Raw genomic sequence first — 23988 nt, forward strand, 5'->3', positions numbered from 1 at the left:
GTATTTGTATCTCCCACATTTGGGATAGTGGCTGTCACCTATCCAGTGTATAATAAATGTTTATTGAATTAACTAAGCTAGTAAATATACAAAAAAGACTTAATCCTTCCCTCAGAGAGTCTATAATCTAGTTGGAAATAGGGAGACATTGATAATTATAACCCTATATGCCTGTGGATGTATGTCCAAAGGATGAGTAGCCAACAGCGATCATGACATTTTAATATTAGAAAGTACTTTCATAGCCATCCCTAAGGCTGGATAGAATGTAATTCCTGACCATAACATAGCAATGTAAGGATCTAAACCTCTTTCAAAAGAAAGAGTCTGACAGAAGGAGTGGGCGAGCAGGACTGCCTGTCAAGAAGGTAATCTACATAGCTGGAAGGAAATCTACGATCCTGAGGGTGGGTATTTGATGGTGAGAATTAGGGTAAGGATAAGGAGAAACTGGGTTGAGATGTAAAATTGACAGGAACCTTTGGAGAAAGTGACCGTGTCAGCTTAGAATTCATGATGGCAAAGGAAGGGAGTGCTGGATATAGTCAGATGTGCACCTTAGTTTTTAGGAGAAAAGATTTCAAAAATTCAGAGCAAAGATAAATGGGTAGAATCTTTGAAAGGAAATGTGGCTCAGGAAAGAAGGGAAGGGCAAAAAGTGGAAATTCCGACAAGACAATTACAAATGATCCCAATGAAGGGAGGAAAGAAGGATGGAACCTATTCAGCTGCACAAGGAGAAGAATAGACTCATAGAATCTCAGGGTTAGAGGGGAACAGGGCAGGCTTGAATGAAAGAACCCAAAACCACCCACGGCTTTCCCAAACAGGATGTGAACAGGGAGCCTCTCTACGGAATCTCTGACAAGTGGTCATGCAGACTTTGCTTGCTCTGTCTGTGCTCACTGTCTCCCGAGGGAACCCTTGTATTTTGGGCCAGTTCAAGATCTTAGGGAGTTTTTCCACTCATCAGCTAAAATCTGACTATGTAGTAGCCACTCAAGAGGAAAGCAGAATAAGACCAAACCAGATGACAAGCAGCTGGATGGCACAGTGGGCAGTCCGGGTCAAGAAGACTTGAGTTCAAATCCAATCTCAGGCACTTACTAAATTGTGTGACTGTAGACAAGACACTTAGCTTCTGTCTGCCTTATTTTTCATACCTGGAGGAAATAATACCTCCAAGGATTGTTATGAAGATCAAATGAGATGGTATTTGTAAAGCATTTAGCACAGTGTCTGGAATACAACTGTTCAGTCTTTATGATCTCCTGGAACATACGTTTCATAGGGTTTTCTTGGCAAAGACACTGATGTGATTCACTGATTCCTTCTCCAGGGAATTAAGGCAAACAGAGGTGAAATAACTTGTCCAAGGTCACGTAGCTAGTAAGTGTCTGAAGCCATATTTGAACCCAGGTCTTCCTGACTCCTGCTTCAGTGCTCTATCCACTGAGCTGCCTAACTGCCTCCTAGGCAAAAATGATTAAAGTCATACACTTGGTAAGTGTCTGAGGCTGGATTTGAACTCAAGAAAATGAGTTTTTCTAATTCCAAGTTGTTTTCTATCTACTATGCCACCTAGCTGCCTTTTCCTGAATACAACACCTCTCAAATTAACATACACTGAATTAAGGCAAACAGAGGTTAAATGACTTGCCTAGGATTGCACAGCTATTAAGTGTCTAAGGCTGGATTTAAACTCAGGTCTTCTTGACTCCAGGATCAGGGTTTTATCCACCAAGCTATCTGCTGCCCCCACATCGTATACAGTAAGTGCTTAATAAATGCTTGTACTCTTTCTTCTCTCTCTTCTCTTTCAGATAGCTGACAACTATCACATCTCCCCTAAATTTTCACTTTTCCAGGCTAAACAATCCTTCAACCAATCCTCAAAAGGCTAGTCTATAGTCCCCTGTCCATTTTAGTGTCCCTCTTCTAAATGCCCTCAAATTTGTCAACATCCTGCCCAAAATGAGGCACCCAGAACTGTTCACTATTACAGATCTACCTCAAAGGCAGCCCAAAACAAGACTCTGACCTTCCTCATTCTGGACAATATGCCCATCTTAATTCAGCCCAAGATCACATTAGCTCAGATTTTTAAAGAACACGTACTGTACAAAAGGTGGAAGGAGGACCATCTAACCCAGGATGAATACAAAAGAATGGCATGTGCCTGTAAGAATAATATCAGGGAGGTGAAAATCTGGTATAAGCTGAGGTTTGCCAAAAACACTAAGGATTTTTTTAAAAAGGTTTTTTGAGCTGCTTGGATTAAAAATGAAAACAGGGAAAGGAAAGGCTCCATGTTGGAGCCAAACAGTATAATGATGACAGCAGAATTCAACTCTTGACTCCTGTGTGACTAGTACATTTTCAGAGGGACAGCGACAAACTCAACAAACTCGTACTCATTCGAATGACAGTTCTGGAGTTCAAATTCCAATTCAGGAAATTTCCTAGCTGTGCAACTATGGGCAAGGCCACTTGACCTCTTTCAGACTCAATTTCCTTATCTGTAAAAAATCAGGATGGATAACACTCACTTACTAGAGGTGTTATGAGGAACAAATGAAAAAGCACATGTAAATCACTTATTAAACTTCGAGATCTATGTATTAGCTCTGTATTATAGTATTATTTTATGTTATATTGTATCATGTTGTATTATATTGTATTGTGTTGTGTTATACTTTATTATATATGATATTGTTATGTTATATTATATTATGTTATGTTATATTATGCTATATTATGTTGTTATATTATGCTATATTGTTATGTTATGTTATGTTATGTTATGTTATGTTATGTTATATTATATTATATTATATTATATTATATTATATTATATTATATTATATTATATTATATTATATTATATTATATTATATTATATTATATTATATTATATTATATTATATTATATTATATTATATTATATTATATTATATTATAGTAAAGGACACCTAGATGACTCAGTGGATAGAGCATTGGGCCTGAAGTCAGGAAGATCTGAGTTTAAATCCAGCCTCAAACACTTACTAATTGTGTGACTCTAGGCAAGTCATTTATCCCTGTTTGCCTCTGTTTCCTCCTCTGTAAAATGAGCTATAGAAGGAAATAGTGAACTAGTCCAGTATCTTTGCCAAGAAAATCCCAGAAAGGGGTCACAAAGAATCAGACACAAACTGAAATGACTGAACAAGAAGAATGTGGATCCCCTTATGTATTCGTGTTCTCTACATCCTCAAATAAGCACAAACAACACTGACCTATTTATATTTTAACCTCAGATGGAATGCAAGCTGCTTGAGGGCAGAGAATCTTTTTTGTTCATTTTTGTCATCTTGTAATTCATAGTTCCTGGCACATAGTAGGTCTTTTTTTTTTTAACCCTTACCTTTGGTCTTAGAATCAATACTGTGTATTAGTTCCAAGGCAAAAGAATGGTAAGGGCTAGGTAATGGGGGTTAAGTGACTTGCCCAGGGTCACATAGCTAGGAATATGTAGGGCCAAATTTGAACCCCAGACCTCCCTTCTCTGGATTTGGCTTTCAATCCACTGAGCCACCTAGCTGCTCCCATAGTAGGTAATTAATAAGTATTTGTTATATATGAATGGATTGGAGAAAGGATTCCTGAAGGTTTAGATTGGATGATCTCTAAGGTCCCTTCCAACTAGAAAATTTTATTCTCTTGGATTTATATCTACAGTACAGTTGTATGATTCACTCTCATGAAATATGCAAATGAATATACAAAACACAACATGGTCTAGTGGAGAAGTACTGGACTGGGAATCAGGAGACCTCTGATGTGTTGTGTGACCCTGGGCAAATCACTTAACCAACTGAAGAATTGGGAACTAAGGAAATAAGCATTTATTAAGTGCCTACTGTGTGCCAGGCACAGTGCTAAATGTTTTACAAATATTATCTCATTTGATCCTCACAACAACTTTAGGAGGTAGGTGCTATTATTGACCTCATTTTACAGTTGGGTAAACTGAGGCAGGCAGCAGTTAAGTGACTTGCCCAGTATCACTCAGGGCTTTCTGATTTCAGGACCAGTGCTCTATCCCCTATGCCTTTAGCTATCTTGGTTTCCCCACCTTTAATAAAGGGAATCATTCCTGCCCTTCCCTACCCACCCAAAAATGTATTGGGACAGATAGGTAGCACACAGTGGATAAAGTGTCAGGACTAAAGTCAGGAGGACCTGGGTTCAAATCTGGCCTCAGATACTTCCTGGCTGTATGACCCTGGGCTAGCCACTTAAACTCAATTGCCTAACTCGTACTGCTCTTCTGCCTCGGAACCAATATGCAGCATTGATTCTAAGAGAAGGAAAAGGTTTAAAAAGGAAAAAAAAAGAATTTATGACAACAAGAAATTTGCTGGTTTACCTATGTGGGACTTTGGCTTCATTTTTTAATTTAATTTAATTTTTTTCAATGAATAGAAATCTATTTTTTTCTTCATTCCACTTCCAATTGGGGGAAAAAAAAAAAAGAAAACCCTTACAACAAATTATACACAGGCAAGCAAAACAAATTCCCACATTGGCTTTGACCAAAAACTATGCCTCTATCTACAGCAGGGAATTCATAAAGATGGTGAGATAAGATGAAAAAAAAATAGTTGTAAAATTGTAAAATTGCTTTGAAAGGAGTACAACACATAAAAATGGTGTACATATCCAAAATTTTGTGACTGTCATTATTTTAACCCTTTACGTAGAGGGTCCAGCTACATAGACTCACAAATTACATCTATAAACATCTCAGTCAGGCATCCACCCGCTCGGCTCCATCAAACAGTAGGTTCTCCTCCTTTTGTCCTCTCTAATCCCGGCTCACTGCTCTTCCTGCCTCTGCCTTTCAGCCCGCACTCGAATCACTATGGCGCCCCAGGACCAGAGCGTCATCAAGGGCACCAAGGCGTTCATGACATGTGGCGTGACCCATGACCCCAGCGTTTCTGTCAGGTACCTCTGCGGACCCCTGGGAGCGGGTGGGCTAAGACAAGCCTGGGGGGAGGGGGGGTAATGGCTGGGTGTCCTGTAGAATTAAAATAACCGTCCTTGATTTCCTTAGTTATATCTCTCCTGGAGTCAAGCAATGCTCATGGGTCTTTGGGTCTCAGTAGTACAATGTTGAGCTCATAGCAAGATTTAATAAACAGAAACTAAGGGGCAGCTGGGTGGCTCAGTGGATAGAGAGCCAAACCTGAAAAGGGGGTGTTCTGGGTTCCAATCTAGCCTTAGTTGTGTGACCCTGGACAAGTTATTTAACCCCAATTGCCTAGCCCTTACCACTCTTCTGCCTTGGACCCAATAACTTAGTATTGATTCTAAGACAGAAGGTAAGGGTTTAAAATCAAATTAAATAACCATCCTCGATTTCCTTAATTATGTCTCTATTGTGATAAAGCACCATCCATAAGGTTTTGGGTCTAATTAAGCATAATATTGAGTTCATAGCAAGCATTTAATAAATAGGAATTAAGTTTATTTGAATTAAATCAGTAGACATTGCATTCCATGGAATGAAAGGAGGAAATGAATAGATTAGGAAGAGAATAACTGGAGAAGTAGAGTCAGAGAAGAAAACCTAGCTAAGTGATAAAATATAGAGGGAGGGAGGGAAGAATCTGCAATCAGGAAGACCTGAGATCTAATCTAGCTTCAGGTACTTACTAGTGGTGTGACCTTGAACTTAACTTCTCTCTGCCTCAGTTTCCTCATTTGTAAAATACAGATAATATTAGCACCAACCTTCTAGGGTTGCTGGGAGCATCAAATGATAGGATATTTGTAAAGTGCTTTGCCAACCTTAAGCACTATATAGGGTCAACTAGGAAGCACAATGTATAGAGTGTCAGCCTAGAATCAGGAGGATCTGAATTCAAATTTGACCTCAGACACTTGCTGTGTGACCCCGGGAGCAAGTCCCTTAAACCCTGATTGTTTAGCCCTTACTGCTCTTCTGTCTTAGAATTGATACTGAAACAGAAGGTAAAGCTTTAAAAAAAAAACACTATATAAATGGCAGGTATTTTAGTAAGGAAAAAAGCATACATTAAGCTCTTACTATGTACCAGACTGCTAAGCATTCTTATTAGATGATCTTCAAGGTCTTTTTCAACTCTCAATCCTCTGATTTCTATTTCTTTTTTTCTCTCTCTCCTTCCCCTGTGACTTTTTTACTGAGCCTAGAATAAGAAGAACCCAAAGCCAAGATCCTCACTTCTCCAACCCAGCATGATATATTTGAAAAACTGCTAGGCTTGGAGTTGGAGGACCTGGGTTCAAATCTTGACTCTGATTCTCACAAACTGTGTGACCTTGTACAAATTCCTTAACCTCTCCCAATTTTAGTGACTCCTTCTGGCTCCTGGATATAATGCTGCTCCATTGGCCCTATGGTTGCTTCCAACAGGGCACTGCACTTGGAATCAGAAAGACCCGGGTTCAAATTCCATGTCAGATACCTCCTAGCTGGGTGACCCTAGATAAGTTACATCACCTCTCCAGACCTCAGTTTCCCCATATGTATATATGGGGTTTGGACAAATGGCCTCTGAGCTCCCTTCCAGTTCAATATCTCTGATCCTGTAAGCTTCTAAAGCTATGATCCTATTACCCCTGGTAAACAAGCCAGAAAGATAAACCCTGCCAGGGCCAGGAGCTCAGAATCGTGAAGAAATCTCTCCCTCTCTGTGCCTCTCCCTTCATCTCCATAAAAACCAGTAAAAAATTTAACTCTACTCTTAAAAATTAATACTCCCTAAATTTTACATCTCGGAATATTTTACGAGGCAATCTCCATGCCACGGCAGTGGGCAGCAGGGCAGGATGGGCGGCGGGTACCAGTTTGTGAAAGCATCTCCCAACGCACGCTCCATCTTTTTTAGGAGCAATCCCCAGAGAAAACCGCAACCCTAGAGCACCATCTGGTGGTCACCCGGCACATGACAATGCCTGGCCAATGGGGAGTGAGCCTGGGGGGAGAGAGGGCATTGCTCTGTTAGTTTAAGGCAGGGTTTCCCAGATTGCTTTGGCCCAAGAACAATTTTCAGCTTGTAATATATTACCCGAAAGCGTAACGGTGAGCAGGGGCTTAGAGAATCTGGCAGGAATGGAACAGGGAAACAAGATGGCATCACAGGAAATCTGGGTTTGCCTCCCAGCTCTGCCACTTCACCTTAATGTGACCTTGGGCAAGTCATTTAACTTTTCTGGGTCTTCATTTCCTCATCGAAAAAATGAAGAGTCTGAAAAAGATGATCTCTAGGATTTCTTCCAGTTCTGGTAGTTAATGGGACTTAGAGAATATATGGGAGGTCAGGGACATTTTAAAGTAGAATCAGGAAAATTAATTCTATTTTCATACTGAAAACTAGCCAAATGTAATGAGCGTCTTTGATATATACATAGGATAATAGGATCCTAGATTGAGAGCTGGGAGGGACCTCAGAGGTCCAAAACCCATGTTAGACATTCAAAGACCTCCTCAATTTGGCTCCTTCTACATTTCTAGACTCTTAATTATATTACAACTCTCCTTGCACTCCAGCATCCACTTCTACTGGGCTATTTGTTGTTCTCCATGCAAATGCTCCATTCCCTGCTTCCATGATTAGAATTTTCTCCCTCTTTTTTTTTTTTAACCTTTACCTTCCACCTTAAAATATTTTGTATTGGTTCCAAGGCAGAAGAGTGATGAGAGCTAGGCAATGGGGGTTAAGTGACTCACCCAGGGTCATACATCTCCTCTTATTCTCAATGGCACATGTAAAACCCAGTGGAATTGCTCATTGGCTACAGGAGGGAGTGGCAGGGTGGAGGGAAAGAACATGAATCATGTAACCATGGGAAAATATTCTAAACTAATTAATTAAATAAACTTAAAAAAATAATTCTCTTATTCTCCCTTAGAATCCCAGAGTTGTTTTCCAATTCCCAGAGCTGCTAGCACCTTCCCTGTTAAAGCTAACTTCTGTCTACAGCTTGTTCTCAATTAGTATGAAGAATGGATCCCATAGGGGCAGCTAGGTGGCTCTGTGGATAGACAGTGAGTTTTAGAAGCAGAAGGTCCTGAGTTCAAATATGGTCTCAGACTCTTCCTGGGCAAGTCACTTAACAACTCACATTGCCTTACTGCTCTTCTGCCTTGGAATGAATACTTAGCAAGACAAAAGTTATGGACTTAAAGGGGGGGTGGGGTGGGGGGGGAGGGCCTTTTACAAGCCAACTCTGTTGAGGCTTACAACACATTATTCCCCTTCATATAGCCTAGAATTCAGTTGCATTGGCTTTTGATTGGACTTTGGTGTCCCTCATAGGTGACATTCAATCTCTGGTCTCCATGCTTTTGCCCAGGCTAGACACCATGCCTGGTTTATATATTCCTAGCCTTTTTCACTCTTCTGCCTAAAAACCAATACCTAGCATCTATTCAAAAACAGGAGGTAAGGGTTTAAAGAAGGATAAATCTCCTGAAGGGGTCACATTTATTGGAATTCATGCTGTTTGAAGTTATAATTTTACAAGACACGGTCTTTGGTTCCAGCCCGACAGAAATAGACAATGCCAATTCAAATAATGTGCCCACTGTAGGGGATTCATTATTCTCACTAATGATAATCTAGCTATACTCTGTATTTTTCTTCTGCTTCCAGATTTATAAATGTCTTGTCTGCCCCATTAAGATGTAAGTTCCTTGAAGACAGGGACTATTTTTGCTTTTTATTTGACCCCAAGGCACTTAGCACAGCATCTAGTATGTAATACTAAGTCCTCATTGATTGACAACAGATGAAAGCATTGATGCTAAATGTAGGTAAGTGACTTGTTCAAGGTCACATGAATAGTAAGTGGAAGAGTCAGTATTTGAACTCAAGTCTTCTCTATGTCCAAATCCATAATTATTTCAATATAATTTGACATTTACTGTTTTAGAGAGGAAGATGTTGCTAGCATCAAAATGTTCTCTCCACATTCTAGTAGTTCTCACATTTAGTAGAAGAGCAGGATTCTAAAGAACACAGAAGCATTGTACTAAAGAACACAAGACACCTCTGCCCGTAATGCTGCCCGAGATGAGTGACAGCGGAAGGCAACAGAGCTTCCTAGAATAATTGTACTGATCCATGTTAGGGAGGCAACAGAGCAGGGAAAAATTGTGAAGGAGGTTAGGGTTATTTAAGTCCAAAGCCACCCACAGCAAATTCCCCAAAAGTCTAAAGAATAATTCAGAAAACCATATCATAGAAAGTTTATTTTAGAGCTGGTAGTGGGGAAGGAACAAGCATTTATTAAGCACCTACTATGTACCAGGTACTATACTAAGATTTTTATAGACATTATCTCATTTGATTCTCACAACAACCCTGGGAGGTAGGTGCCATTATTATCCCATTTTAGAGCTGAGGAAATGGAAACAAACAGAAGTTGAATGACTTGTTCAGGGTCACACAGCTAGGAAGCATCCAAGGCTGGATTTGCACTCAGATCCTCATGACTCCAGGTCTAGCTGCACCACCTGACTGCCTCAACTAGGGACTTCATTATACCTATTGCTAGTCTAGACCTTGGAAATTTTCAATTCAATAAACATTTATTAAGCACCTGCTATGTGCCAGGCACTGTGTTAAGCCCTGGGATTATATAAAGAGGCAAAAGACAGTCTCTACATATGAAAAACTTACCATCTAATAGGGGAGATATCATGCAAGTCAATATATACAAAGAAAGCTATATAAAAGAGAAGTTGGAAATAATTTAAATAAGAGAAAGCACTGGAATTAAGGGGGGGTAGGGAAAAACCTCCTGTAGGAGGTAAGATTTTAATTGGGACTTAAAGGAAGCCAGGGACATCAGTATGGGACATGGAGGAGGAAGGAATATTCCAGGGAGGAAGGACAACTAGAGAAAATGCTGGGAACAAAGAGATTGGAGTATCTTGTTCATCTAACAGCCAGGAGGCTGCTATCACTGGATTGAATTGAACCCAGGACCTCCCACCTCCAAGTCTGGCTCCACTGTGCTTCCTAGCTGCCCAGCTCTAGTTTCTTTGTCAACAAAACCCCAAATGGTGTTACAAAGAGTCAGACGTGACTAAAAACAATTGAAATAATAATAATGATGTTTAAAAAATAATATACAAGGATTATTTCATATGATCCTCTGAACAGCCCAGGGAGATGGTTACCAGTTAACATCTCCACTTTACAGTTGAAAATACTGAGATTGAGAAAGGTTGAGGTGGTCCAGGATCACAGAGGTACAGTATGACTCTAAAGCCATCCATCCCCAATCTAGTACTCCAATGCTACCTAGCTTACCAATCTAAAAACCCTATAAAAATATCTTTTAAAAAACATTTTCATTTGCTTCTCCCAACATCCTCAGTAGCTCTAGAATTCGAACCTGTCTTGGTTGGTACCTGCATTCATGTGGCCATTGAAAATGTTTGAAATGTAAAAAGATTACTCCAAGGACCACTTGCCAAAATCATATCCTCTCCAATTACGAGGATCCAGAGCTCTTGTGGGATGGTTCTAGCTGGCTTTGATTTTTGTAGGCTCACAGGTCATGACTCAAGCCTTTTACTGATATCGATTTCCTCATTCATAAAATGTGAATAATATTAGGGAATAGGGACTGGACTATTGATGTCTTTGGGATAAGGAACTTCCTTTTCTCAATAGAAGTCAGCACTTTTTCTATAATTTATAATCTTAGAGATGCCGAGATCACTGAGAGGCTGAGTATCTTGCCCAGGGTCACACAACCTGTTACATATCAGCGGCCATACTTGAACCCTGGTGTGCCTGGCTTTGAGGCTGGCTCTCTAGCCATTGTGCAACACTGCCGGCAATAAGAGAAACACAGGAAATGCCTTTGAAGGTACTGATCTCCATATTAAGCCATTACCACAAAAGGTAAATAATTATTGTCCAACATTGCCAGACATATAATTTCCCAGACCTCTCTCTTTGCATCATCTCTGTATCTCATTGCTGGCCATTCCAAGCACATATTTTCATATGTGATTTTCTCTGTGTCATGGACTCTCTTTGGCAGTCTGATGAAAACTGTGGACCCCTCTCAGAATAATGTTTTTAAGTACATAAAATACAAAAGGATTACAAAGGAAACCAATTGGGTTGAAATTAAGCTAGCCTTTTTTCCCATGCAAGTTCACAGATCTCTTGAAATCTATCCACAGACCACCCCCTCTCCCATTAAGAACTCATGTTCTTGAGGGTCATCATCGTCCCTTGGAAGATGAATATCAGCAACTCAGATTTCTGAAACCCTTTGGTTTCCTAAGCACTTTCCTCATAACAATCCTGTGAATAGGTAGTACGAATATTACCATGTCCCATTTTCTTTCCTTCTTATTAAAAAAAAAAAAACCTCTTACCTTCTGTCTTATAACTGATATTAATTTTCAATTCCAAGGCAAAAGAACGGTAAGAGCTGGGCAATCAAGGTTAAGTGACTTGCCCAGGGTCACACAGCTAGGAAATGTCTGAGGCTAGATTTGAACCCAGGACCTCCCATCTTCAAGTGAGGTTCTCTATCTACTGAGCCATCTAGCTGCCCCAATACTAGATTTTCTAGATCAAGAAAGCAAGATTCAAAGAAGTTGACTGATTGGCTAATGGTCAATCAACAATCACTATAAAATCAGAAAACATAAAAGTGCTCTGCTGAGGGCTTTTGAGATGAGAAAACTGAAGCCCAGAGAAGGTAGAAGATGGATCTAATGTGGCCCAAATAAGAGAGTTGGGATTTTGACCCAGGTTCTTTGACTCTAAATCAGGAGAGTTTTTATCTGCTCTCCTTATCTGAAGCTCAGAGGTTGAGAGAGCCTGGTATGGTCAAAAGATCAGAAACTTGGAAGGCAAGAGCATTGAGTTCCAGGTTCAGCTGTACCACTGGCCACCCAATGGCCTTAAATCAATCTCTTGTTCTCTCCCAGCCTTTGGCTTCTTCATTCTTAAAGTCCTAAGGTTCTTTCTAGATACAGCCACAGTTAAAGGTAAATATAAAATGTACCCCAAGAAATATACTTGTAGCCCACCAAGCATGCATTTTCAGGGTCCCTGAATGAGACAAGTTTCAGTATTGCCCCCTATTCTGCCTTCTGGGCATTTAGAAGTTCTCAGTGTAATTTTATAATAAATTATACATATTAGGTAGATACATAAGGCTTATAATAAATGTTGAGTTAACTGATGATATTCATTAAAAAAAACACACACACTAACATAATTCTGGAGGCAGCTAGGTAGCATAGAAGAGGGGCCAGGTGCAGAGTCAGGAGAACTTGGGTTCAAATCTGGCTTTAGACACTTCCTAGCTGTGTGACTCTGGGCAAGTCACTTAACCCCATTTGCCTAACCTTTGCTCTTCCTTTTTAGAGTTGTTAATAAGATAGAAAATAAAGGTTTTTTAAAAAAGATTCTGCAAAAGATAAGTTACAAGTTGTCAGACACTGTTGTTTAGTCATTTTTCAGTACTTTCTGACCCCATTTAAGTTTTCTTGGGAGAGATAATGAACCGGTTGGCCATTTTCTTCTCCAGCTCATTTTATAGATGAGGTAATTGAAGCAAACAGAGTTAAGTGACTTGCCCAGGGTCACACTGCTGGAAAGTGGCTAAGGCCAGATTTGAAATCAGGAAGTCTTCATGATTCCAAGCACCACACTCTCCCTACTGCACCACCTCACAGCCTGTCTGGCCACATTCATCATTTCTTCATTCTCTTTCTTTGTAGCATCTGGCACATAGTGGGGACTCAATAACTAGTCATTGATGAATGGATTGATTGGTTTGTATAAGATACCTCAAAAGTGAACATTCTAGTTGTTTATGACAGTCCTTGCCCCTTGTCCAGATAGTGCCATGAACTGGTCTAATGATTTCACAATTAAAACCAACACTAAGATGTCCTCTCCTTGTACCCCAGAAACTTTTATCCTTGTTCTCTCTGAAACATTTAACTTCTAAAGAATTTGTTTCTGTTCTTCGTTCTGAAAATTCTGCAGTTGCCTTTGGCCAAAACAGTAAGGTTCTGTCCAAGGCTTGAATAAAGATCTAAAGATAGAGTGGTACCTTAATGTGGTAACTCTCTCCAGGGAGATCTACATTTTTTACAGCAGAGTTTCTTAGTTCAGGAAGCTGCTCTGATGCTAGAATTTCAGGCACTGTGACCTGCCAACAAGAGAGGAGGTATTTCTGGTAGAAAGAAGGAACTTACTCGGCATGAACAGGAGGGATTAGATTTAAAGAAGGCTATATCATAAAGAATACTGAATTTGGAGCCAGAGGACCTGGATTTTCAATACTAGCTGTATCCTTACATGTGCCCTTAGTTGATTTCACCAATACGATCTCATTTTCCTCCTCTGTAAAATGAAGAGATTTGATTAGGTGATCTCTAAGATAATTTCTAGCCCAAAATTATGTGAGATAGTACAATAGATAGAGCACAGGGCCTGGAGTCAGAAAGACTCATCTTCCTGAGTTTAAATCTGACTTCAGACATTTACTTACTGTATGACTCTGGGCAAGCCACTTAACCCTGTTTGCCTCAATTTCCTCACCTGTAAAATGAGCTGGAGGAAATGGCAAACCACTCCACTATCTTTGCCAAGAAAACCCCAAACGGGGTCATAAAGAGTAGAACACAACTGAAACAAATGAATAGCAACAACAATACATCATATGATCCAAATTAAGCTTTTGGGAAATGCCCAGCAACTCAGGTAGGATGCGCTCAGCCTGCTTTGGGAAAATTATCCCCCTATGGATCAGATCTCTCAGGATAATCAAAATTGGGGCATCAAAGTGGCTCAGTGGATGGAGTCAGGAGGACCTGGGTTCAAATGTGACATCGGGCACTTGTCCCAGTTGTATGACCCTGAGCAAGTCTCTTAACCCCTAATGGCTAGTCTTTACTGCCTTTCTGCCTTGGAATTGAAACTTAGTGTTGATTTTAAGACATAAGATAAGGGTTTAAAACAACAGCAAAAGAGTCAATGGATCCTGGCCTCAGAAAGTTACTTCCTAGCTGTGTGACCCTGAGCAAGTCACTTAACTCCAAATGGCTAGCTAGCTCTTACTGTCTTTTTGCCTTGGAATGGATACTTAGTATTAATTCTAAGACGGAAGATAAAGATTTTTTTTTTTAAAAAAAGAGTCATTGTATCCTGATCTCAGATACTTTCTAGCAGTATGACCCTGGGCAAATCAAAACTCCAAATGCCTAGCCCTTGCTGTTCTTCTGCCTTGGAACAAATACTTGTCCCAATTTTAAAACAGAATGAATGAGTTTTTTAAAAAGGTCAATGGATCCACCTTCCTCCCCTTCATCTCCATCACTTGACAGATACTTTTTTTTTCTCTACTAGGTATGTCTGGGAAAAGGATGGAGCAATACTTGGTGTAGACAGCACTCCCCGAATGCGACTAGATAAGAACGGCTCTCTGCACATCTCACAGACTTGGTCAGGTGACATCGGCACCTACACCTGCAGGGTCCTGTCTGCAGGAGGCAACGACTCCCGGAGTGCCTACCTGCGAGTCCGGTAAGGATACCCCGCCTCGCCCTGGAAGGTAGACTTGTGGCTCAAAAAAGAAGGCTTGGAGCAAGGTCCTTCCCAGCTTTCATTAACCAGTTCCCAGTACTAGTCTGCCTTTCTTCCTCCTAACCCATCTCAAAAGATATCACATTATCAGCCTTCAGAGCCTCGATAAGGCATTTGTGAATCCCAGGCAAAATCTGTACCTTGTCCCTCCAGTGGCTTAAAGCTTCTACTGTGACTCAACACATATTTGCCTTGGAGGATGGGATTTCTTGGCACTAAAAATTTATGTATTTATAAAAAGTAATTGTAACACCTTAATTCACACCAGTTGGGGAATTTTTCTAAGGGAAAGCCCTGTGCCTGTATGCTGTATAAGTAGAAGGAAACTTGACTCCTGGTTTCACATCTATTTTACATAATAGCCACTTTCCATTATTGTGCCCCCTGTGTGTGCCCTCTAAGCAGCTACCTGGCTTGCCTACCCTTAGTTCTAGTTCTGTCTGTATTTCAGTAGGCAGTTTTGCCTTAATAACTATAGGCTAGTTGTGGTCATGTAATGAGGCATTATTGGGATAGGCAAGTAACTAGTTTCCAAAGATGAGTGCTTCACAAAGGACAGATAAAATATAGGAAAATCTTCTTGTCTTAACATGAAAACCCTCCTGGGACAACAACAAAAATAATAATAATAATTAATTATAATAGCATTTATATTAAATGCTATATATAGTATTTATGTAGTTTGTAAATTACTTTATATCTGTTATGTCATCTGATCCTTATAACTCTAGGAAGTGGGTACTATTGTATCCCCATTTAAATTTTTTTTCCACTGTTAAATTTTTTATTTTTTCCATATTACATGTGGAAACAATTTTTTTAAATTTTTCCTCCAATTACATGTAAAAAGTTTCCAACATTTTTCAAAGAATATTGAGTCTCGAATTCCTTCTCCACCCCAAGTCACCCCCTTGAGATCACAGATAATCTCATAGATTTTACATGTGCAATCGATAAAACATTTTTCCATAATAATCCTCTTGTGGAATGAAACACAAATAAAAAAATAAGAAAAAAGTGAAAAATATTTGCTTTGGTCTGGATTCAGATTCTATCATTCTTTTTCTTTGGAATCAGATGACATTTTTTATCATAAATTTTTTATCATAAATCCCTTGGTATAGTTTTGGATCATTGTATTGCAGAATAGCAAATTATTCATAGTTGTTCATTGTACGATATTCCTGTCGTGTGTAATGTTCTCCTGGTTCTGCTTATTTCACTCTGGTTCCATTCATGAAAGTCTTTCCAGGTTCTTTTGAACTCTTCCTGCTTGTCATTTCTTACAGCACAATAGTATTCCATTATTATAGACTGTAACTTACTCAACCATTCCCCAATTGATGGGTATCTCCTCACTTTCTAAATCTTTGCCTTCCTTAAATATTTTTGTACATATAATTAATTATCTAGGAACATAAACTTAGTAACAGTATTGCTGGATCAGAGGATATGTACTGCTTTATACTCCTTTTGGCATAGGTCTAAATTGTTTTCTAGAATGATTGAATTAGTTCACAATTTCTCCAATAATGCATTCATGTTCCAGCTTTCCCATATCTCCTCCCAGTGTAGTCATTTTCCTTTTCTGTCATAATAGCCAATCTGATAGGTGTGGGGTGGTACCTCAGAGTTGTTTTGAATTTGCATTTCTCTAATTAATAGTTATTTAGAGCATTTTTTGCATGACTATAGAGAACTTTACTTTGAGAACTGCTTGTTCTTATCTTTGGATCATTTATCAATTGGGGAATGATTTGTAGTCTTATATATTCTACTCATTTCTCTATGTATTTAAGAAATGACACTTTTATTAGGAAGACTTGTAAAAAAAATTGCACCATTATGATTACTGTATATTATTCTCTGTCCTATTTCTCCCTGTTCAATGTCTGATCTCCACCTCCCTTACTTTGTCCTCTTTTCTATCAACTCTATCCCTCTTCCCTTTGTCCTCTTTTACTAGAGTAAGATAGATTTCTATTGCTTATGTATGTTCTTCCCTCATTGAGTCAATTCCAATGAGAGTAAAGTTTATGTGTTCCCTTCTCCACCTCTTCCATCTTCCCCTCCACTGTTAAAACTCTTTCATGCTCCTTTTATGTGAGATCATTTACCCCATTCTATTTTTCCCTTCCCCCTTCTCCCAATGCATTCCTCTTTTTTGTGCCTCAGTTTTATTTTTTTAATATCATCCCATCATTTTCAACTCATACCCTTGCTCTCTAGATATGTATGTTCCTTCTAACTGCTCTAATAATAATAAAGTCCTTTGAGGTTACAAGAATCATCTCCCCATTTAGGGATGTACACAGTTTAACATTGTTGAATGCCTTATTGAATGTCTTCTGATTTCTCTGTTTTCCCTTTTATGTTTTTCTTGAGTCTTGTATTTGAGAGTCAAATTTTCCATTCAGCTCTGATCTTTTCATCAGGAATGTTTGAAAGGTCCTCTATTTCATTGAATACTTATTTTGACCCAAAAAAAATTATGTTCAGTTTTGCTAGGAAAGTAATTCTTGGTTGAAGTCCTTTGCCCTCTGGAATATCATTTTCTATGCCCTCCAATCCTTTAATGTAGAAGGTGCTAAATCTTGTATTATCCCAACTGTGACTCAATGATATTTGAATTGTTTCTTTTTCGCTACTTGCAATATTTTTTCCTTGGCCTGGGATTTCTGAAATTTGGCTATAATATTCCTGGAAGTTATCCCTTTGGGATCTCTTTCAAGAGGTGATTGATAGATGCTTGTGATTTCAATTTTTCCCTCTGGTTCTAGAATATCAGGGCAGTTTTCCTTGATAATTTCTTGAAAGATATCTTAGCCCTTTTTTTGGTCATGGCTTTCAGGTAATCTGGTAATTCTTAATTATCTACCCTGGATTTATTTTCAAGGTCAGTTATTTTTCTAATGAGATTGTTTTATATTTTCTTCTGGGTTTTTTTTTTTCCAGCCTTTTGACTTTGATTGTTTCTTGATGTCTCATAGAATTATTAACTTCCACTTGCCCAATTTTAAATATGAAGGCATGATTTTCTCAAATGAGCTTCTATGCCTCCTTTTTTCATTTAGCCAATTCTACTTTTTACAACTGTCCAGTTGTAAATTTTTTTGGTTTTGGTAAATTTTTCTTTTTTTCTTGGTAAATTTGTGTGCCTCTTTTTTCCATGTGGCCAATTCTACCTTTTAAGTTCTCTTCAGGGCATTTTTGCCTATCTTTTTTGACTTAACTAATTCTTCTTTTTAAGAACTTCTCTTCTTGGGATTTTTGTGCCATTTTTACCAATTGGCCTCTTCTACTTTTTAAGGTATTAATTTCTTCAGTATTTTTTGTGCCTTCTTTACCAAGCTATTAACTCTTTTTTCATGATTTTTCTTTATCATTCTCATTACTTTTCCTGATTTTCCTTCTGCATCCCTTATTTGATTTTTTAAATCCTTTTTGAGCTCCATTAATTTGAGGGGAGCTTCAGAGCCATTGATATTTTTTCTTGGAGGTTTTGGATGCAGCAGTATTGACTTTGTTGTCTTCTTCTGAGTTTGTGTTTTGGTTCTCCCTGTCACCAAAATAATTTTCTATGTTGAGTTTATGTTGTTTGCTCATTTTCCTGCCTTTTTCTTTTCTTTTCTTTTTTGTTTAAAAAGCTGTTAAAGTTGTGCTCTGTAACTGGTGAAGGGAACACTATTCCAAGCTTCAGATTCTTTGTGCAGCTGCCTTCAGAGCTGGCTCTGGGGATCTATCTGCTTTCAGTTCTTTCAAGGTAGTATGATGTAAGGAGAGATGTGTTTAAGTCTCCCTGCCTGTGCTCTGGTCTGTGGGTAACTACGAACTTTCTCTTACCCCTTGGAACTTGGGTCCCTGCTCCCCTGTAGCCTCAAGCAGTAGTATGTGCCAGTGTTCCTCCTTACCTTGAAACTTCATCCCAGCACTACTACCTAGATCTGTATATGGGCAATGAAGAGTCTTGTACCCAAAGCTAGTAAAGGGACCCCTCTATTCTCCTTCTGGACAGTTGTCCAACCCCTTCCCCTTACTGTTTATGAATGAGCACTCCAAGCCTTTGTTGCTGCTTCAACTGTGCCCAGGGCCTGTTGCTTTGGTAAGACCTGCCCTGGTACACTTCCTTGTGCTGTACTTCCAGCCTGGCACTCTAGATCCCTCATGCTATCCTTCTAAGTTGTTTTTAGGCTAAAAAAATTACTTCACCCCAACTTTTTGTGGATTCTACTGCCCCATAATTTGTTCTGTGTTATATCATAGTTTTTTGGAGGGTAACTTGGTAGAGATAAGATGGATCCAGGCCCTTTCTATACCATCTTGGCTTTGCCTCCCTCTCAAACAATTTTTTTCTTTAAAAAACCCTTACCTTCCATCTTGAAATCAATACTGTGTATTGGTTCCAAGGCTGAAGAGTGGTAAGGGCTAGGCAATGGGGGTTAAGTGACTTGCCCAGGGTCACACAGCTGAGAAGTGTCTGAGGCTAGATTTGAACCTAGGACCTCCCATCTGTAGGCCTGGCTCTCAATCCACTGAGCTACCCAGCTGCCCCCCTCAAACAATTTTTAATAATTGTTTTCTAACATTTTATAATCCATGTTCTCTCACCTCCTCCCACCAGTCTCCCCTCCCCAGAATGGCAGGTAATATAATATAGATTGTACTTGTACTCATACAAAATGTATTTCCATGTTTGCCATTTTGTGAAAGAAACATATTGCTTACATTAAAGAAAAATTCTGCACCCCATTTTTATAGAGAAGGAAACTGAGGCTGATAAAGTGACTGATAAGTGACTTATCCAAGATCATATAGGAAATAAGTGAGATGGAATTTGAACTCAGGCCTTCCTTCCTCCAAGTCTAATGCCCTGGCTCCGTTGTGGCAGACCTATGACACACATGCCAGAGGGGGGCATTCAAAGCCCTCTCTGTGGGCACACCCACTGTCACCCCAGCACAGAGTTCACCAGAGTTCATTACTAGAAAACCAGAGGGATGTGGGGCTGAGCTGCTCCCTTACCCCTCTCCAGGCAAGACTGAGAACATCATTTGCCCCTCTGCAGGTTCTCTATCACTGCCCTACCTACTATTCCATCTCTGAAGGCTTAGTATCTACTCATCTGAGAACCCTGCAATGATTCACCATCACCTCACAATCTATATCATGGCCATACTTCTTGTACCACCTTTTCTCTTTTAGGCAGTTACCTCATGCACCTGAACATCCTGTGGCAACCCTGAGCACAGCTGAGAGACGCTCCATCAATTTGACTTGGGCCAAGCCCTTTGATGGCAACAGCCCCCTGATCCATTATGTTCTGGAGATGTCAGAGAACAGTAAGACCCTTCCTCTTTCATTTCCCCACATCCACTTTTGTCCAGGACTCTACCATACAAAATGTATAGTGCAGACTAGACAGGGATGCCTTGCCCATAGTCTCAGTCTTCTCTCCCAAAGTGTCAGTGCTATAAACTATAAACTCCATGGTTTACATGAAGTCTATCCATTTGTAAAATGCAACTCAGTTCCTTCCTTAGTGCTCCTCCTCTGTTTTCAATCCTTCTCATATCTAATCAGGCTTTCCTCTATATTCCAGACTCAACTGTGGTGCTAACATGGAAAACAATGTCTTTCCCCTTCCCCTAGACTAGTCCCAGCCTAGGTGGTGATTACAGGGCTGCACTGGAACCTTCAGCTCCACCTCGCTTTCCCTCTGCCCCTACAGATGCCCCCTGGACAGTACTTTTGCCCAATGTGGATCCTGAGGCTACTTCAGTGATGGTCAAAGGCCTTGTTCCAGCACGTTCCTACCAGTTCCGTCTCTGTGCAGTCAACGATGTAGGGAAGGGGCAGTTCAGCAAGGACACAGAAAGGTAAGAGCATCCAAGAGATCTAAATCTCAAATCACATTAGATAGGCAAATTTCAGTGATCTAAACTAATAGGACAAGCGGAAAGAAGAAAGAAATGGGCAGAATATGAGCTCCTAAAAAAGGTGAGGTCTCAGTTTTTGTAGCTCTTTCTGTCTAACACCAAACATGGTGCCATTTACCTTTTTATTTAAATATTTTTCAGTTAATAAGCATTCATTTTCTTTTTCCCGACCCCCCACTGAAAAACAAAAAATAAAATGCTTGTAACAAACATGCTTAGACAAGCAGAACAAATTCTATATTGCCATGTCCAAAAAGGCATTGTCTCCTACTTCATATTTAGTACTTCATTTCTCTGTCAGATGGTTAGGTACCATGCTCCATTCATGAGTCTGCTGGAATAATGGTTGGTCATTGTGCTGATCCAAGATATTAAGTCTTTCAAAGTTGTTTGTTTTTATACTGTTGTTGCTATAATATAAATTATTCTCCTGGTTCTACTCATTTCACTCTGCATTAGTTCATAGAAGACTTTGAGTTTTTCTGAAACTGTCCATTTTGTCATTTCTCACAGCACAATGGTATTCCATTCCATTCATGTACCATACTTTTTCAGCCATTTCCTATTGACAGGCATCTCCTTTTCCTTTATGATTGCAAAAAAAAAAAAAAAAAACTTGTGTAGCATGTTTCTTAAAAGCCATTTATTTAATATTTCTTCAGTAAAGAATACAAAGCAATGTTTAATCCCCCACACCTACAAAAATATATAGTAACCACTTCTCCATTGCTTAGACTTTCAAAAAGCTCAACCACTGAATACAATATTAAAATGGCTATAACAAAGACCATGAGCTAAGCTTATATAGTTTGTGCACAGTCAACTTAAATCAGTAACCTTATTTTGCCTACAATTCTAATGAATTTGCCCAACTAATTTTAAGAATCAACAAATTGGAAGGAGGAAGGACCTATTAAAAATAATTAGTTTATTAATTGATTTATTAATTTATTAAGTATTTATAATTGTTATTTAATTTATAATTGATAAATTATTAATTTGTTGATTAATTTATACAGAAGAACCAACAAAATTAGGCACAAAAACTATAAGATCATAGTATGGGGACATTTAGCAGAGGGTTTATAGTCCTCTTCACCTCAGCAACATTTGAGGATATTGCTACCTTACAGCATTGTACAATCATTAGCATTTATAATGATCATCCTAAGAATCAAGGAAAAGTTAAATAATGTATGTTTTTCAATATTTAAGAAAGAACAAAAGATATGATAAATAAAAAACATTTCTATTAAAAATGTTTGAGAGCTAGCCCTAGAGACGGGAGGTCCTAGGTTCAAATCTGGCCTTAGACACTTCCCAGCTGTGTGACCCTGGGCAAGTCACTTGATCCCTATTGCCTAGCCCTTACCACTCTTCTGCCTTGGAGCCAATACACAGTATTGACTCCAAGACGGAAGGTAAGGGTTTAAAAAAAAATGTTTGACATAAAGAAAAGTTAGGGCAACTAGATGAATAAGTTCAAGTTCTCTGAGAAATATAATTGGGTAGAAAAGCTCATTCACCAATAATTCCAGATAACCTATACTTGGTTTTGTGATATAGACACACTTGTTCTGACTCCCTCCCACTCACCCACCCATACATACAACTACCTACTCAGTGCCCATGTGTGCTTTAGAAATTAGTGAGAAAATGATAGTAATAGGAGAGGCATAGAAATGGGACCTGAGATTTCATTGGCATAGAAATTCCTTCTGCTAATCCAGGTAATTCCTTCTGCTAATACCTTCTCATACATTTATTGCTTTATAGAGTCTCCTACAATATTTGAGAGATTAAAGGGCTTGTCTAGTAGTCCCAAAGCCTGTATGTATTAAAGATCAGACTTGAACCCAACTCTTCTTACTGACTCCCTATTCAATGTGTATTACTACCTCAATAGTAATATATAATAATAGTAATAACTGGTTATTAATTAATTGGGGAATTGTTGCTCATCCCAGTTGTCCATTACATCTTGGTCCATAGTCCATAGATTAGAACTGGAAGCTACCTTAAAAGCCATTTCCTCATTTTATAGATGTGTGTCTATATACATATACATATGTATATAGTGTGTCTATATACATATACATATACATACATATACATATACATATATATATATGTATATATATATACATACATACATACATATACATATACATATATATAATATACAGTATATATATAAGGGTTTAAAAAAAAGAAATAACTTGACTGGCATCGATGAATATAGAAGACTTATAAAACATTGTACATAATAATTATCATATTTGATCTTTACAAGAACCCTTTTAGGTATTATTACATATCTTATTTATCTCATTATATAGACTGGAAGACTGAATAAGAGGTGAAATCACCTTCCCTGAAAGATTAAAGCTAGTCCTTCTGATAATGGAGAATTGAATATATTTGTCTAGCAATTTTATTTCCAAACTGCTTTATCATCCATTACCATATTTATTCACATAACTATGCATTTACATCTGAGAAATAACAATGGCTAGCCTTTCTATTCTGCTTTAAGGTTTGCGAAACACTTTACAAATATTTCAATTGATTCTTAAAATATCTTTGGGAGGTAGGGAACCAATGAGGAAACTGAGGGAAACAGGATGAACTGACCTGCCCAGGGTGACACAGCTAATAAGGGTTTGAGGACATATTTGAATTCAGGTCTTCCTGAATCCAGGTCCAGGGATCTATCCAGTGTACCACCTACCTGCCCTTTAGCCTCTTGGGTAGATCCCAAGGTTAAATAGCAATCATGTATAGAACTAGGATTAGAAGGAAGATGTCTTCTGTCCTAATAAGCCCCGTGACTGAAGCAGGAATGAATGAATGAATGAATGAATGAATGAACATTTATTAAGCACTTATTGTGTACCAAGCCCTAGAGCTACACATACAAAAACAAAGATAGTCTTTCCCTTCAAGAAGCTTCTATTCATAGGATAGGATCATAGATTATAACTGGAGGTTAGATTGGAACTTAGAGGCCATTGAGTTCCACCTACTCATTTTACAATTGAGGAAACTGAGTCTCAGAAATGTTAGATGACTTCCCCAGGATCACACAGCTAATAAATGTCCAAGGCAAGATTTAAAATAATTCAAAGCTCATTGCTCTATCCATTACCTCACAGTATACATATGGTGACCATGCAAAGATGTCTTGGTTTGGAAAGAACAAAGAAAGCAAGTGGTGCCATTGAGGAATAGATTGACATTTCCAGGAAAATAACAGCATTAATTTGATTATGGTTTAAGATTTGAATGTAGGCAGAACAATGATAGGTTCTAGGCCAATAGCAGCATAGTGGCTCCTGGGAAGATTTCCAGGAAGTGAATCAAAATATGGCAAGATCCTGGAC

General features: G+C 38.8%; 1 protein-coding gene and 1 long non-coding RNA gene across 3 annotated transcripts in view; one reads left to right on the top strand and one right to left on the bottom strand.

Moving 5' to 3' along the window:
• SDK2 (sidekick cell adhesion molecule 2) overlaps positions 1-23988 on the top strand; it is a 491418-nt gene that overhangs the window by 357426 nt on the left and 110004 nt on the right. For both annotated transcript variants that reach the window (XM_056817207.1, XM_056817208.1), the window contains exons 12-15: positions 4890-4992; positions 14433-14609; positions 19872-20008; positions 20398-20545. In XM_056817207.1, coding sequence (XP_056673185.1) covers positions 4890-4992; positions 14433-14609; positions 19872-20008; positions 20398-20545 — 565 coding nt within the window. The remainder of the gene's footprint in view (positions 1-4889; positions 4993-14432; positions 14610-19871; positions 20009-20397; positions 20546-23988) is intronic.
• Positions 1-23988, bottom strand: part of LOC130457253 (uncharacterized) — a 37462-nt gene that overhangs the window by 12427 nt on the left and 1047 nt on the right. The gene's annotated exons all lie outside the window — the stretch shown is intronic.

The sequence above is a fragment of the Monodelphis domestica genome, chromosome 2 (genome assembly GCF_027887165.1).
Source record: "Monodelphis domestica isolate mMonDom1 chromosome 2, mMonDom1.pri, whole genome shotgun sequence".
Taxonomy (NCBI): domain Eukaryota; kingdom Metazoa; phylum Chordata; class Mammalia; order Didelphimorphia; family Didelphidae; genus Monodelphis; species Monodelphis domestica.